This window comes from Oncorhynchus clarkii, chromosome 10 (genome assembly GCF_045791955.1).
Source record: "Oncorhynchus clarkii lewisi isolate Uvic-CL-2024 chromosome 10, UVic_Ocla_1.0, whole genome shotgun sequence".
Lineage (NCBI taxonomy): Eukaryota > Metazoa > Chordata > Actinopteri > Salmoniformes > Salmonidae > Oncorhynchus > Oncorhynchus clarkii.
The window spans coordinates 39,062,318-39,079,766 of record NC_092156.1 but is presented as its reverse complement, the minus strand read 5'-3'; the positions used below and the strand labels follow the sequence as shown (position 1 = coordinate 39,079,766).

At 41.7% G+C, this 17,449-nt stretch overlaps 1 protein-coding gene across 3 annotated transcripts in view; it reads left to right on the top strand.

Annotated features, from left to right (window-relative positions):
- The first annotated feature begins 5,317 nt into the window (after nucleotides 1–5,317).
- Nucleotides 5,318–17,449, top strand: part of LOC139418444 (neurofibromin) — a 79,711-nt gene continuing 67,579 nt past the window's right edge. For all 3 annotated transcript variants that reach the window (XM_071167870.1, XM_071167869.1, XM_071167868.1), the window contains exons 1-4: nucleotides 5,318–5,556; nucleotides 12,836–12,979; nucleotides 13,082–13,165; nucleotides 15,789–15,979. In XM_071167870.1, the coding sequence (XP_071023971.1) occupies nucleotides 5,497–5,556; nucleotides 12,836–12,979; nucleotides 13,082–13,165; nucleotides 15,789–15,979 (479 nt within the window). In that variant the 5' untranslated portion in view covers nucleotides 5,318–5,496. The remainder of the gene's footprint in view (nucleotides 5,557–12,835; nucleotides 12,980–13,081; nucleotides 13,166–15,788; nucleotides 15,980–17,449) is intronic.

Here is a 17,449-nt window from a genome sequence, read left to right as displayed (position 1 = left end):
GCCATCCTTTTCATCTGTAGGCCTCCGGGCAGCCCTACATCCTTACTGCCACCAGTCATTTTTCAATGCGATATTTAAGAGGTAGCTCAGTGGTTGCGTAGGGGTGATTTCAATCTATGGGGTGCATTTGTGCATGTATAAATACATTCTTTCATGGGGGTGCTAGGCCTATTCTTTACAGGGCTTCAGCACTGTCTTGCCCCTCCCTGGAGCTGCCCATGACTGCCTGGTTGTACCAAAATTATTTAGACCAGTGCTGCACAAGTTGGCCTTTCTTTCACTAAAACAGATGCCTATGCAACATTCTTTAGATTAGTGAAATGAGTTCATTTTGCAGCATGTGATTTGACATGCTTTCTGAGGAGACCAAAATGGCATCTTATTCAAAAAGAGCCCCTTCACACAGGGTCAAAGCATGGTAACATTACATGTCAACAAATTTGGATGACAAAGTATGTCAAATCAAAGTTTATTGGTCGCATACACAGTTTAGTAGATGTTAGGGCGGATGCAGCGAAATGCTTATGTTACTGGCTCCTAACAATGCAGTAGAATGTCAATCAAGTACACAAATAATACAAATAAATAAAGAAATTTAGAACAAATCTAATTAACAACCCAAATAGCACTTTAACAGAATTGAATTTACATGATATTAAGAATGGTATGTACAGCAGTAGATACAGTGAGCTCCAAAAGTAATGGGACAGTGACAATTTTTGTTGTTGTTTTGGCTCTGTACTCCAGCACTTTGGATTTTAAATGAAACAATGACTATGAGGTCAAAGTGCAGTCTGTCAACTTTAATTTGAGGGTATTTTCCTCTATAGCGGGTGAACTGTTTAGAAATTACAACACTTTTTGTACATTGTTCCCAATTTTAGGGGACTAAAAGTATTGGGACAAATTCACTTATATGTATTAAAAGTAGTAAAAAAAATCAGTATTTGGTCCCATATTCCTAGCACGCAATGATTACATCAAGCTTGTGACTCTACAAACTTGTTTGGTTGCGTTTGCTGTTTGTTTTGCTTGTGTTTCAGATTATTTTGTTCCCAATAGAAATGAATGATAAATAATGTATTGTGTCCTTTTGGAGTCACTTTTATTGTAAATAAGATTAGAATATGTTTCTAAACACTTTACATTCATGTGGATGCTACCATGGTTACAGATAGTCCTGAATGAATCGTGAATAATGTTGAGTGAGAAAGTTACAGACGCACGAATATCATACCCCCAAGACATGCTAACCTCTCACCATTACAATAACAGTGGAGGTTAGCATTTTTGCAGCAGTAGGATATTTGTGTGTCTGTAACGTTCTCACTCATCATTATAGAACGGCAGCAAAAAAAGCTCTATTTTCATGTTGCTTATGAGTACATTTCACACTTCTTTTGGATTATAATTGGATTTTAAGGCTCGTATGAATGTCCTGCTTAATATAATATTTGTCTCATCATCGCAAATCAGTTGCATTTTACTTTTAAAAAATGTCTCTTTGGCTAGCTTTTGCCATAGCCAATTTCAATGAGCGTTAGCATTCTAGCTAACAACTGCTGCCTCCAAAATAGTTTATTTACAAGGATCACAACCAAATATAATCTTATGCTTCGATCACACCAACAGCGTCATTGTGCAAAATGGTACGCTGCATCATCTGGATATGTCTGCAACAAAAGTTCAACATTCACCTTTTGCTAACATTTCTGTCAAGAGGTCTATGCATACAGTTTGATGCATACATTATGCACCACACCGAACGCACTGCAACTGCCTGTGCAACGCAGTGCTGCGAGTCAAATGCAGCCGTTTCATTGGAAATGAATGTACTTCTGGTGTACCAAAATGCAATGACGCTGTAGGTGTGATTGGAGCGTTAGAGACTGTTCATGCAAGAATCAAAACATAATTGTAAGTGTATGAGAACCCCAAAAACGTATTTTGTTTAGAAATAATAAAAATGTAAATCTAGGCTATGTTGAATGGGCGCAGATTGCGATGGCTTTCTTACTGCTGCCAAGAGTCACGCATATCTCTGCCTGATGTCAGTGTGTCGTGTACTGGAAAAGGGTCAATAGGTTGCACCTCTGTCACTCGGTCGCGTCAGGTGGTTATTATGAATGTTCTTAACCTGCCTTCTATCGGTGGCACCATAGTGATGCCCTAAAGAGGTGATTAACCCAGTCATTCTGGTTTGAGGATACTGTTTAGTCTAAATTAAACTATAGTGCCTGGAAATATGCTGACGTTGCTCAAGTAGTCAAATATACAAGGGTTGCATAGCGAACATAACAAATACAACTGTTTATATGGATTCTCATGACAATTTAAATTGGCATAAGCTGCAGTGTATGGGAATTGACGCTGTTGACTGAGTCTCCTCTTGTGGCGTTGAGCTCTTCGAACACACTGACAGCTCATTGCATTTTGGTACACGGTATTACATTCATTTCCAATGAAACCCTGCGTTTTCCTTGCAGCATTGCGCTGCAGAAGCAGTTGCAGTGCGTTCGGTGTGGTGCATACGTTGACGTATGCGTCAAACTGTATGCGTAGACGTCTTGACAGAAATGGCAGCAGAAGGTGAATGTTTAACTTTTGTTGCATACATATCCAGATGATGCTGCGTACTATTTTGCGCAATGTCGGGTGGCCTACTTTCAGTACGTTTTTAATGTTCTGGAATGTTCATTTGAACGGTAACGGTACTGTACTGAACTACCAGTTGAAAACCAGGGAGGTTCGGGAACGCTGTCAGCACGGTCACTTCCCTTTAAATGCATCACTCATTGTTTCAAGCCACACCCACCAAACGGGAGCAGATGCACCTCAAAGTCTGTTCAAGAACGTACATTCAGTACAAACCGTTCTGCAACCTAGCAAACGATCAAGCGAACTGAACACACTTCTGATTTTATAGACTAGTAACATGGTAAACGTAAATCCGGGACACTCAAATGGGTATGTTATGTTCGGTGTGGTTACATAAGATTGATAGAAGGTTACCTACTAGCAACCCAAAAGTTTCGTGTTTGAATTTCATCACTGACAACTTTAGCATTTTAGCTAACTACTTACTACAAAGCAAATTTAGCTTTGGCTTTGATAAATGCAACATGTAAAGTGTTGGTCCCTGTTTTATGAGCTGAAATAAAATATCCCATACATTTTCCATACCCCATACATTTTCCATATGTACAAAAACAATTATTTCTCTTACATTTTTAGTGAGAATTTCTCTTTTGTCAAGATAATCCATCCACCTGACAGGTGTTGCGTATCAAGATGATTAAACAGCATTATCATTACACAGCTGCACTTTGTACTGGAGACAATAAAAGGCCACTTTAAAATGTTCCGTTTTGTCACACAACACAATTCCACAGATGCCTCAAGTTTTGAGGGAGTGTGCAATTGGCATGCTGACTGCAGGAGTGTCCAACAGAGCTGTTGCCAGAAAATTGTATGTTAATTTCTTTACCATAAGCCACCTCCAAAGTCATTTTAGAGAATTTGGCAGTACATTACAAGCACATGTATCCACACCAGCCCAGGACTTCCACATCCAACTTCTTTACATGCGGGATCGTCTGAGACCAGCCACCCGGACAGCTGATGAAACTGAGGAGTATTTCTGTCTCCTTTTTTTGGGGGGAAAAACTTATTCTGAGTGGGTAGGCCTGGCTCCCAAGTAGGTGGGCCTTTGGCCTCCCAGGCCCAACCATGGCTGCGCTTCTCTGCCCAGTCATGTGAAATCCATAGATTAGGGCCTAATGAATTCATTTCAATTGACTGATTTACTTATAGGAACTGTAACTCAGTAAAATCATTGAAATTGTTGCATGTTGCATTTATATTTTTGTTCTGTATAGGTAAACAATAATTGTTTTTATGCAATGGATAGACTGTGTCATAAGGTTGTCATAAGAAACACTATGTATATTATGTAACACTAGATACAGAACATCCGACTTTACCAATTGGGGCGGCACGTAGTCAAGTGGTTAGCCTCTTAAGGATTCACCCTTTTTTCCCCAATTTTCCCCTAAAATTACATACCCAAATCTAACTGCCTGTAGCTCAGGCCCTGAAGCAAGGATATGCATATTCTTGGTACCATTTGAAAGGAAATACTTTGAAGTTTGTGGAAATATGAAAGAATGGTAGGATAAAATAACACAAGAGATCTGGTAAAAGATAATACAAAGAAATAACCAACTGTTCTTTTGTATTTTTTTTGTACCATCATCTTTAAAATGCAAGAGAAAGGCCATAATGTATTATTCCAGCCAGGTGTAATTTAGATTTTGGCCACTAGATGGCAGCAGTGTACGTGCAAAGTTTTAGACTGATCCAATGAACCATTTAATTTCTCTTCAAAATTTTGTATCAAGACTGCCCAAATGTGCCTAATTTGTTTGTTTGTTTGTAACTTTTCATGTTCAGAATTGTGCACACTCCTCAAACAATAGCTGTAATAGCTACTGTAAATTGGCCAGTGCAGTTAGCTTAAATTCATGTTAATCTTTCTCCCAATATCAGATATGTCTATGTCCTGGGAAATGTTCTTGTTACTTACAACCTCATGCAAATCGCATTAGCCTACGTTAGCTCAACCGTTCCGTGGACGTTAACTGACTTGCCTAGATAAATATAGATAAAACATTATTTAAAAAAAATATCATTAGCTATTAAGGAACTCCCTCCCCTTTTCTCACGCATTCAGCCCCCCACTCCTCACTCCACAGACACATTCACAAATAGCAGCCAGTAGGCTACTCTATTCATACTGTAGGAACGAAAGGCTCATCTGTAGGTGAATGAGGGAAATATATTTTCTAAGGAACAATCTGCCAAAAGATCATTCATAGGTTTAAAGGCAAGCCCATCATCCTTTCTTAAATATTAACAATTAATTATTTCCTGGGAGAAAAGAGGCAAGGAGGGACATAACAGGAAAAAAAGGTTACACAACAGCGTAGAATACCAGCACATATTACGGACTGGAGTATTATATTGTACATATTGATGATGTACACAGATCGAATGGCTATCTGGTGTACTGTTACCATGCATTTTCTTATAATGTAACTGCAAAATGTTTATGGTTCTGTTTCTTCCGTATCTAAAATCACAAGGCAGTGTGACATCATCGGTTTGTTATCTAAAGCCTGTCATTGATGAAAACACACGGCATTGGTCCAATCCCCCGTTTTTACATTCATACTAGTCGCCGCAAAGATTCTTGCAACGCACGCGCAGTAATGTTAGCTGTTTCTCAAAGCAGCATCAGTGCCTGCTTCATTTCATTGAGAAGGAGGATTCAAACTTCCGGTACTGTCATGGCGACATGGTGGTGTGTCTGCTAAAATAAAGACAAATAACCCCATCAACATCGGATTTTGAGCATTAACTGGTTGCAAATAGGAGAGGAATCATTATTTATACGGATAATTCAGGTGGCCCATCGCGGCTCGCACCCGGCCGGCCATGGCGGCGCATAAACCCGTGGAATGGGTTCAGGCCGTAATTAGTAGATTCGACGAGCAGGTAAGAATCAGACATTGTGCCCCTGCCTTGTCCCTGTAACATCATGGAGGTCGTGGCTTTGGCGACGGGATCATTTGAAGAAAGCTGCACTGTCATGACTGGTGTGTTTTGTGCGGATCTAGCTCGCTCGCTCAACACACCGCTCCTGCAGAGCCGCATCATCACACACAGGACTCGGGAGCAAGTGACAGCGACAGAGGGCGAAATAGCACATGGCAAATTTGTCCCAAACATTTGAGATACCATTTAAAATCCATAAGGATAATACCACGAGGATGTACTCTCTATATAAACAAAGGAGTCGACAGAGTACGCATTTCGCTGTTAAAAAGGAAGAACTAGCTAGATGTAGACTTAAGCAGCGAGTTGTTAGCTTGGTTAGCAATACATTCAGCTTCTGCCAGTAACACTGTGCTAACTATAGATAGCTAGCTAGCCACTGCGAGCTTCGTTGATATCCAATTTGTCTAGTGTCCAGTAATTCATGTGCAAATTCAATTTCCATTTACCTACCTAGTAACTCATCTTGGACTACAAATCAAATTGTTTGTCTATACTACAAATAGTTTGTTTATAGCCTGTTGGCTATTACAGTAGCTGCTAGCTAGTCATATCCTGTGTTATTTTAGCTGCGTCCAGTTTGTTTAGCCAACAGTGTGTGTGTGGACTGTGGACTTTTCTATGCAGACTGACAAGCAGGTCTCATCCATTGCATTGGGAAACATTGGTGATGATGGGTATCGAAGCTTTTTTTCTGAATGAATTTATTGATCTACTTTGCTCCCCTCACAAAATCTCACCAATATCTTAATTTTCCTTCTCGTACATCATAGCTATCCTATATGATGCAGTATGAGCTGTGGTTGTACAGTATTAGGCTTGTATGCAAAGCAGTGATTTCATTGTATCATCCTTACACGTGTTTACATTGTAATGTATAGGCCGAGCTAGTCTGTGTAATTCTGATCAGTGGCGTTTGTAGTATATTGCAGTATACACGGAGTGTACAAAACATTAGGAACACCTTCTCTTTCCATGACAGACTGACCAGGTGAAAGCTATGATCCCTTAATGATGTCACCTTCAATCAGTGTAGATGGGGAGGAGACAGGTTAAAGAAGGATTTTTATGCCTTGAGACATGGATTGTGTATGTGCGCTATACAGAGGGTAAATGGGCAAGACATAAGATTTAAGTGCCTTTGAACGAGGTATGGTAGTAGGTGCCAGGCGCACCAGTTTGAGTGTGACAAGAACTGCAATGCTGCTGGGTTTTTCACTCTCAATTGTTTGAGAAGAATTGGAGTCAACATGGGCCAGCATCCCTATGGAATGCTTTTGACACCTTGTAGAGTCTATGTCCCTACAAGTTGAGGCTGTTCTGATGGCAAAAAGGGATGCAACTCAATATTAGGAAAGTAATCCTAATGTTTAGTGAACTCAGTGTATATGTTATGCCTACATAATGAACCTGTGGGATGGGAAATTCCATATTTCAAATGTAAAAATAAATATAGGCTAATGAACCTTATCAAATGACAAATTAGCGGATTAGCGAACCGGAAATCTCAGCCCTGGGAGCATTCATTTTTGTGCTTGTTCATTGTTGCAAGAGGAAAGTGGCTTGTGTGACCATATTGGAACACACTTCTAATTTGTTTACACATTCAATTACTATCAACTATTTCTTTAGTATAAAATCTCAGTGGATATGAGCGAGATTAGTAATTGTGGATGTTTAGGCTACTGTGTCCAAGTTGGTTTGTTTTGGGGATGTGGTTACTTCAAACCTCCATGCAGGGCAGGCTAATCGGATGAATGGTTAATTTTAACAGTTCTATCTAAGCTGTTGGTAAACACATCAGTGACATTCCTACAGTGCATGACATGAGGTTAGACAGTATGCAACAGGCCGGATGTCTGTTATTGAGACAGTATCACAACACTTGGTTTCTGAGATCCGCTATTCATAGTTTTGACAGGGTCTGTGGTTGCATAGTCCAAACTAATCCAATGTCCCCAGTAATCTCCATCTTCCAGTAATCTCCGTCTTCCAGGGTTGGGATAGTCTGAGGACTATTCCACCGAAGATCAAGCCGATAGGCCTACCTGTCCCTTGTAGCAGATATCCTGTTGAAGTTGTGTCCCCCCCTCCATTAGCTCACTGTTCTTCAATCAGTGTAGATGGGGAGGAGACAGGTTAAAGAAGGATTTTTATGCCTTGAGACGTGGATTGTGTATGTGCGCTATACAGAGGGTAAATGGGCAAGACATAAGATTTAAGTGCCTTTGAACGAGGTATGGTAGTTGTGCTTGGAAGGCCAGGTGGCTGGGTGTGGCTCATTGCACTTTGATGAAGGTTTAATGGAGATCAGGCCTAATTTGCTGTTAAGCCTATTGATACCACTTTGTAATCATTAAAGAGGATTTTGTATGTTGGCTTCTGGTTGGATTGAGACGGCTTTCTGTCAGAATCAGCTTTGAGATTAGCAGCTCAACCCTCGACTGTGACGTTATAGGTTATGCTGTATCACATTTCCTTTTGATCTTGACCCGTTAAGGCCAGAGCAGAGCATTGGGGCAGCAGGTAGCCTAGCGGTTAGAGCGTTGGAGTAGTAACCGAAAGGTTGCAAGATCTAATCCCCGAGCTGACAAGGTAAAAATCTGTCATTCTGCCCCTGAACAAGGCAGTTAACCCACTGTTCCTAGGCCGTCGTTGAAAATAAGAATTTGTTCTTAACTGACTTGCCTAGTTAATTAAAAGTAAAGCAAATACAATTGGATGTTATTAACATATAAATAATCCAACCCTCACTTTTGTAAATCCAATGTTAGGTAGGCTTCTTTCCTCGTGCGAAATTCAAGAATAATGTAGTGTGTGTCGGGGATTCCAGTCAAAGCAGATTCTTTCCCCCTGATGTGTAAACAACATATTTGTAAAATGTTATTAGTCGCATACACATATTCGGCAGATGTTATTGCAGGTGTAGCGAAATGCTTGTGTTGCTAGCTCCAAAATGATGCACTATAATGTATTATCTAATAATACTGTCTTATACTAGTGCTTGCATGTATTGTGCTTGAGCTTGTAACACCAAAGCTCCTAAGGAAAGAGCATGAAGTCTTTCTGACCTTTTCATTGGAAATCTGATGTTGATCCCTGATGCTGCTTTACAAGCCCTGACCTGGAAAGAGAAGCTCAGCCAAGTGAAGAGCCATGTCTTTTTTTAGATGGCATCTTAGATGGAAGCTCATAAATATCTCCTAATGGTGTTTCTGTGCTCGCCTAAGTAGTGTTTCTATGTTCTTAAATCGCGTTTGTGTATCTTCTGGCGTTATGTCGACTAGGGAAGTGTACTCTGCCTCTCGTCCCCTCTTTGTGTTCAGTGCCCGGTTGGCTGGTGCCAAAGCACTCATTAGGAAAGGGATTGACCTTAGAGGAATTTGACTGTGCCAGTGAAACAAAGTGGCCCTGTGTCTGTTGGCCTGGCCTGAATATAGATGTCAACAAGCCATACTCTGTGTTTTCAGGGAAGATGCTTAAGTCTCGGGACTCTCATTTCATGCACATGTCTCTGAGCCAGGAGAGGAGCAGCCCCTCTCGGGTCTGTTATGGTGACCTCTGGCCTTTGCTGGAGGACATGGTATTAGGTCCTGCTATAGGTGAGGAATCTCCTCTGGACCTGTCGGATGGTTGGGATTGGTGTGTCCTCCTCAATCTCCATACCTTTATATGTTTAGCATACTTATAAGAAGTCATAGTACAAAACTGTGTCAAGTTTGACTTCCTTTGCACTTTGCAGACTAAGTGTTTGTTTTCATTAGTAGTCTTACTTGTGAATTGTGTGTTTGTGGGTGCGCGCGCGTGTTTGTATCTGGGTGCGCGCGCGTGTTTGTATGTGGGTGAGCAGCAGACTGCCGCAGGTGTGCAGCTGTGGCCCAAATGGGAGCGGCGCAGCGCCAAAGGCCTCTTTGTTCCTACAGAGCGGAGCATGGAGCATGGCCCGTAGCGGGTGTCTGTGAGCTCAGCCCATCCACCCCCTGTGTGTGTGGTACGATATACTCTGGGAGGGGCCACCCAGCCACTTTCCAGGCTTCCCCAGTACTCTACACTCCTCCCTATCCCTTTAGCCTCTTCTACTCAAGGTTATTATAGCTTTGTGTTTTTATATATATTGTTTTACATTACATTTTTTATATATTTTAAGTTTAATTTATATATTTTTTTATTTCGTTTTTATATTATTGAAGGTGTAGTTTTAGTGTTGGGGACAGAAAGCATGCATGGGGGGCTAGGAGCTTAGTTTTTTGTTTATTTGTGATGTCTCTTCTAGAGGTCGACCGATTATGATTTTTCAATACCGATTATTCGAGGACCAAAAAAGCCGATAACGATTCATCGGACAATTTTTTTAAAAATATTTATTTGTAATAATGACAATTACAACAATTCTGAATGAACACGTATTATATTAAGTTAAAATAAATCAATAAAATCAATTTAGCCTTAAGTAAATAATGAAACATGTTCAATTTGGTGTAAATAATGCAAAAACAAAGTGTTGAAGAAAGTAAAAGTGCAATATGTGCTATGTAAGAAAGCTAACGTTTCAGTTCCTTGCTCAGAACATGAGATTATATGAAAGCTGGTGGTTCCTTTTAACATGAGTCTTCAATATTCCCAGGTAAGACGTTTTAGCTTGTAGTTATTATAGGAATTATAGGACTATTTCCCTCTATACCATTTGTATTTCATTAACCTTTGACTATTAGATGTTCTTATAGGCACTTTAGTATTGCCAGGGTAACAGTATAGCTTCCGTCCCTCTCCTCGCTCCTCCCTGGGCTCGAACCAGCAACACAACGACAACAGCCACCATCAAAGCAGCGTTACCCATGCAGAGCAAGGGGTCAACTACTAGAAGGCTCAGAGCGAGTGACGTTTGAAACACTATTAGCGCGCGCTAACTAGCTAGCCATTTCACTTCACTTACACCAGCCTCATCTAGGGAGTTATAAAGAGCGCAATGCTTGACGCACAACGAAGAAGTTCTGTTTGAATGAATTTTTACGCGCCTGCTTCTGCCTACCATCGCTCAGTCAGATACTTAGATGCTTGTATGCTCAGTCAGATTATATGCAACGCAGGACACAATAGATAATATCTAGTAATATCATCAACCATGTGTAGTTAACTAGTGATTGTTTTTTGTAACATTAATGCTAGCTAGCAACTTACCTTGGCTTACTGCATTCGCGTAACAGGCAGTCTCCTTGTGGAGTGCAACGAGAGGGAGGCAGGTCATTATTGCGTTGGACAAGTTAACTGTAAGGTTGCAAGATTGGATCCCCTGAGCTGACAAGGTGAAAAACTGTCGTTCTTCCCCTGAACGAGGCAGTTAACCCACCGTTCCTAGGCCGTCATTGAAAATAAGAATGTGTTCTTAACTGACTTGCCTAGTTAAATAAAGGTATACATAAAAATAAAAAAATCGGCTCCCAAAAATACCTATTTCCGATTGTTTTCCGATAATCAGTCGACCTCTAGTCTCTTCTTGTGGCCATATGTGCTGGTATTCTACGCTGTTGTGTAACCTTTTTTTCTGATGTCCCTCCTTGCCTCTTTTCTCCCAGGAAATAATTCAATGTTAATATTTAAGAAAGGATGATGGGCTTGCCTTTAAACATATGAATGATCTCTTAGCAGATTGTTCCTTAGAAAATATATTTCCCTCATTCACCTACAGATGAGCCTTTCGTTCCAACAGTATGAATAGAGTAGCCTACTGGCTGTGAGGGGGAAGGGGGGTGGCTGAATGCATGAGAAAAGGGGAGTTCCTTAATAGCCAATGATAAAGTCAGAAGTTCTGTATCTAGTGTTACATAATATACATAGTATTTCTTATGACAACCTAAGGACACAGTCTATCCATTGCATAAGAACAATTATTGTTTTACTATACAGAACAAAAATATAAATGCAACAATTTCAATGATTTTACTGAGTTATAGTTCGTATAAGGAAATCAGTCAATTGAAATTAATTCATTAGGCCCTAATCTATGTATTTCACATGACTGGGCAGAGAAGCGCAGCCATGGGTGGGCCTGGGAGGCCAAAGGCCCACCTACTTGGGAGCCAGGCCTACCCACTCAGAATGAGTTTTTCCCCGCAAAAGGGCTTTATTACAGACAGAAATACTCCTCAGTTTCATCAGCTGTCCGGGTGGCTGGTCTCAGACGATCCCGTATGTAAGGAAGCCGGATGTGGAAGTCGGGCACTAAAAGTCTGACGTGTCAGGTCATAGGTTTAATTAGAATTATAACGTCAATCTCAAGAGACTTAGGTTTAAAAGGAATTGCGCCGATGCTGGCACAAAAAAATATGATGGAAGGAATCTTTCGCTTATGTTTACACCAATCCAATGCTTTTTAACTTTTGTAGTACATAAGAAGAAAAATCAGTTTTGCTACCTAGACAATTTTTCCCCCGTTAGCTCGTTCTATAGTGATGCACTAGTTAGGCCTATGCACTAGTTAGGCCTATGCACTAGTTAGGCCTACTGTACAGTTCACCCCCCCAGACCTGGACAGGCCTCCTTGAAAACATATTGAGTACGTTTACATGTACACTGATTCATTCGATATTAAACTGATTGATAAATCCAACATGTATATACACAGAACGCACTGCCTCTGCAATGCAATGCAACGCTTCATTGGGAATGAATGTGCTTCTGGTGTATACAATGACGCTGTTGGTGTGATCGAGGCGTATGCGCAGGTGAAGTGAGTTCGGAAAAACTGAAAATATGCATCTTGGAAATAGTTTTCACATACACACTTAATATGTCCGATCTCAGAATCAAATAGGCTTTGCAAAAATAACATGGTCGCTGTTGTAGAATGTTTATTTTGATTGACGGTTTTTGGCATTTATTTAAGTCCCATCAGGTAGCCTGGTTTCAGATGTTCAAGTAAACAGGATTATTAGGAAAAATTGTTATTTTTGCAAGGCATGTAAACGTTTTAAACAAACTATTATATTAATCTATCTGCAATAATCGTATTGTTGTGTGCATGTAACCGCGCTCTCTGATGAACTTATTGACAGGAAATGATATACACAACACTTGGCTATTCCTGTACTCCATGCTCTTGACATTGTGGTTAGGGTTATGTGTGTTGGACACAGAGAAGTTACCAACTTCGATGAATGCACCAACATCAAGGATTTACACACTGTATAAGCCTAACTCCCCCACCCCCTCCCCTTTGCAGCTTCCAGTTAAAGTGGGCCAACAGAACACTCACACCAAAGTCAGCACGGAGCACAACAAGGAATGTCTCATCAACATCTCCAAGTATAAGTTCTCACTGGTGATCAGTGGCCTCACAAACATACTGAAGAATGTGAACAACATGGTAAGTGTGTGTGCGTGCAAGCAACACCAGTTGTAGCCTATAGAGACATGTACAGTGTTGCAGATGTCTCAACCATGTCTCCGTCTCCTCTCTCTCCCCTAGCGAATATTTGGGGAGGCTGCGGAAAAGAACCTGTATCTCTCTCAGCTCATCATCCTTGACACACTGGAGAAGTGCCTTGCTGGGGTGAGGAACCTTAAGGCTATCTACATTTTATACCCTGTTTTATTTTTTCTCTTAAACCTTCCCCTTATATATATATATATATATATATATATATATATATTTTTTTTTTTTAAATTATGGATACATGTCGCTTTTATTTCTCAGACTCTCGCTCTCCCTTCATCCTTCTTCCTGATTGGTTTCATTTTCTCATGCAGTCCTAAGACACTTTTTTTATCAGGAGATTTCCATTGGATATCAGCATAACACAATAGGATGTGGTGGGCTGTCTGTGGTTTAGATGTTTTGTTTCAGTTGGGACAGTGGCCTTTGCCCTGGATCTGGGCCCTTTCCCCTCCCCACACAAATGAACTGTGTGTTTGAGTACTGTCTCTCTCTCAGGCTCAGTGAACTCTGTTAGTAGCCAGTATTCCCCTGGTTCCTCTCCATCCTCTCCTCAGTAAAGATGTGCTTACTGCCCACTTCTGAAGATTGCTTTTCCAGGTGCTTCCTCATCTTGACTTCACATTCGCAGCCTCCAAGTTTCCGGACTTTAAAAAAAAAATATATATTATCACTGGGAGCTGGCGGATGGAGGACAGCTGTTAGTGGGTTCTTCAAGTCCTCCTTGTTCTTGAAATCTGAATGCTTTTTGCTGACTATTTCACCTTTGTAAATAGTTTATTTCCACACAGGGCTGTGACGGTCATGAGTGTTATTGGTCATGTGATGGCGGTCGTCGTTCTAATTTTTTGAATAGCAAAACATTTATTTGTATTTTTTTAAAGCACATTTTGTACACTCCTCCACTCCTGACTGCATGTGCTGCTTAGCAGGGAGAAGGGCGCTGCCTAGGCAACCAAATACTTATTTTATACAACACCTTGCTTGTTTGGAAAATAAGTAAATGTCACTCTGGATGACAACATAATGATTTTGTTTCCAACATTGGGGCTATTCTCCTAATGAAGTTAAATCTGCTTCTTGTTTTGTTTCCTTGCCATTATACTATTGTGATACTGGTATCGTCCCGACCCTAATATGTTCAGGACTATTTTCTAAGTAAGATAACCTTTTATTTAACATTTTCTGCTAGTTTTACTGCAAGATATGAATTGCCACAATGTTTGTTCTTCAAATGATGTATTTTATTGGCTCTGACTGTGGACCCTAATTTGGGTGAACTATCCCTTTAACAGTTTGGCCTGTCAATCACTGTGGGTGGGATTGTCAGAGGAGGGAGCAGGTTGCTTGTGAGTCACAGAGTTGGTAGGGGGTCAGACCTGTCAATCAATCACTGCGGGTGGACTTTGAGGGAAGGCAGTAGATTCATCAGAAAAACTAGTGTAGTCTACTCTTTGAATTTATTGTGGCAAAAACCTAAGACAAAAGGTTGTGTTCTGTAAAGTAAACATGGATTCCTTGTTGAGAAACAACATTTTCAGGGGGATGACCCACAGATTGTGCACCCCCATTTTATACGAAGTCAGGGGCCCATTATAGACCTACAGGTATGCTTGAAGAATGAAGCAGGTTAAACATGTGCTTGGTTACACAGAAAGCATCAGCAGTATTTTGGACCAAAATTAGGCTCTCTCTCTGCTACTTATTGTTCCTGCAGTGAGGATTCAACATCTTAATTAAATGTTTTCATGATTTATCTGCAGATAATCGCCAAAAAGTAGTAGTAGCCTACCACTATGTAAATTAGGGAGCCAAATGAACAGCTCTCTCTCCGACTCAGTTCCGACATTCACCTAAAAGATCCGTTCAAAAATGGCTGTCACTTGTGAACAACTCATCACTAAGCTACACTGACAAGTCACTTTAGCGGTCACTGGCAAGTGTCGACATGGACTTCAAATCTTAGGAAAATAAATTAGTCTGCTGTTAAACACTTGCTGTTCGGTCGTCAATCAAAGCACAGTAAATAGCCTTTGCGCCCTGACTCCTTGGCTGGCTATATGAAACACGCTAAATAAATTAAAATAATTTGCGCTAAACATTAATTAAGTGGATTTCAACTAATTGTTACCACTTACATGGGACTTGTAAATTCACTCACAGGGGACGATGAAGCGCCATGCTCTCCCTGCTCCGTGAAAATAAATTTTGACTGCAGCCAACCACAGCAAACATAAATAACACGGATACCGAGAGGCAGGACAGACGGCAGACTGACAAACCAGCAGTTACCTTGTCATCGCTCACTTTGTGACTGACAGGCGCCTGTTCTATCAATAGATTACTAGAATATGTACTGTATATCGTTCATTCTAGCGGGGGAAGGCTATACAGACTTTTCTGACGAGGGAATTGAACCTTTTAAATGAAATGAAGTAGAAAAAGTAGGCGCTTAGAGAACACTGAATGTGTGACTTCATTTTTATGCAGAGCTCTCTCTGCTTTTGTGGTGCTCCGCACTGTCCATGGTGTAGTTGTTCAGGGATGCCAGCCTTGTCACTGGAGCCTGACTGACCATTCTCTGTGTGGGATGGCTTTGATCCTCATCCTCAGCTATCAGTGGTTTCTCTCCTCTGGGTTAAGAGGGCAGTGCGGACATCGATTTAAAGGTTTTCTTCTTTTTGACCTCTAACCTTTCCTTCCTCCTTTCCTCCTCTTCTCCCTTCCCTCCATCCCTCAGCAACCGAAGGACTGCATGCGTCTGGACGAGACCATGCTGGTGAAGCAGCTGCTGCCAGAAATCTGTCACTTCATCCACACCTACCGCGAGGGCCACCAGCACGCCGCCGAGCTCCGTAACTCCGCCTCCGGGGTCCTATTCTCCCTCAGCTGCAACAACTTCAACGCTGTGTTCAGCCGCATCTCCACCAGGTGACATTAACCATAAACACATCACAACTCTCCTGTCAGCCCAACCTGCTCTAACTAGGAACAGGCCAAGATGAAAGGCATCAGGCTGCACATAGAGGATAGGTTACTAAATGTACGTACAGTGCATTCGGAAAGTATTCAGACCCGTTGACTTTTCCCACATTTTGTTACAGCCTTATTCTAAAATTGATGAAATAGTTTTTTTCCCCTTATCAGTCTTCACACAATATCCCATCCTGACAAAGCAAAGACAGGTTTTTAGACATTTTGGAACATTTATAAAAAAATATATAGAAGTATCACATTAACATAAGTATTCAGACCCTGTACTTTGTTGAAGAACCTTTGGCAGTGATTACAGCCTCACTCCTCACTATAAGCTTGGCACACCTGTATTTTTTCATTCTTCTCTGCAGACCCTCTCAAGCTCTGCCAGGTAGGATGGAGAGTGTTGCTGCACAGCTATTTTCAGGTCTCTCCAGAGATGTTCGATCAGGTTCAAGTCCTGGCTTGACCACTCAAGGACATTCAGAGACTTGTTCCCGAAGCCACTTCTGTGTTGTCTTGGCTGTGTGCTTAGGGTCGATGTCCTGATGGAAGGTGAACCTTCGGTCCTGAGTGCTCTGGAGTAGGGTTTCTTTTTTTTTCCCCTTTTCTTTTTTTGAATTTTACCCCCCTTTTTCTCCCCAATTTCGTGGTATCCAATTGTTAGTAGTTACTATCTTGTCTCATCGCTACAACTCCCGTACGGACTCGGGAGAGACGAAGGTCGAAAGCCATGCGTCCCCCGAAACACAACCCAACCAAGCCGCACTGCTTCTTAACACAGCGCGCATCCAACCCGGAAGCCAGCCACACCAATGTGTCGGAGGAAACACCGTGCACTGTGCCCGGCCCGCCACAAGAATTGCTGGTACACGGTGGGTGAGACAAGGATATCCCTACCAGCCAAACCCTCCCTAACCCGGACGACGCTAGGCCAATTGTGCGTCGCCCCACGGACCTCGCGGTCGCGGCCGGTTGCGACAGAGCCTGGGCACGAACCCAGAGTCTCTGGTGGCACAGCTAGCGCTGCAGTTCAGCGCCCTTAACCACTGCGCCACCCGGGAGGCCCCTGGAGTCGGTTTTCATCAAGGATCTCTCTGTACTTTGGTCTGTTCTTCTTTCCCTCAATCCTGACTAGTCTCTCAGTCCCTGTCGCTGAGAAACATCCCCACAGCATGATGCTGCCACCATGTTTCATTGTAGGGATGGTGCCAGCTTTCCTCCAGATGTGACGCTTGGCATTCAGGCCGAGGAGTTTAATATTGGTTTCATCAAACCAGAGAATCTTGTTTCTCATGGTCTGAGAGTCCTTTAGATGCCTTTTGTAAAACTCCAAACAGGCTGTTGTGCCTTTTACTGAGGCTTCCGTCTGGTTTGGTGGAGTACTGCAGTACTGAACTTTTCCTTCTAGAAAGTTCTCCCATC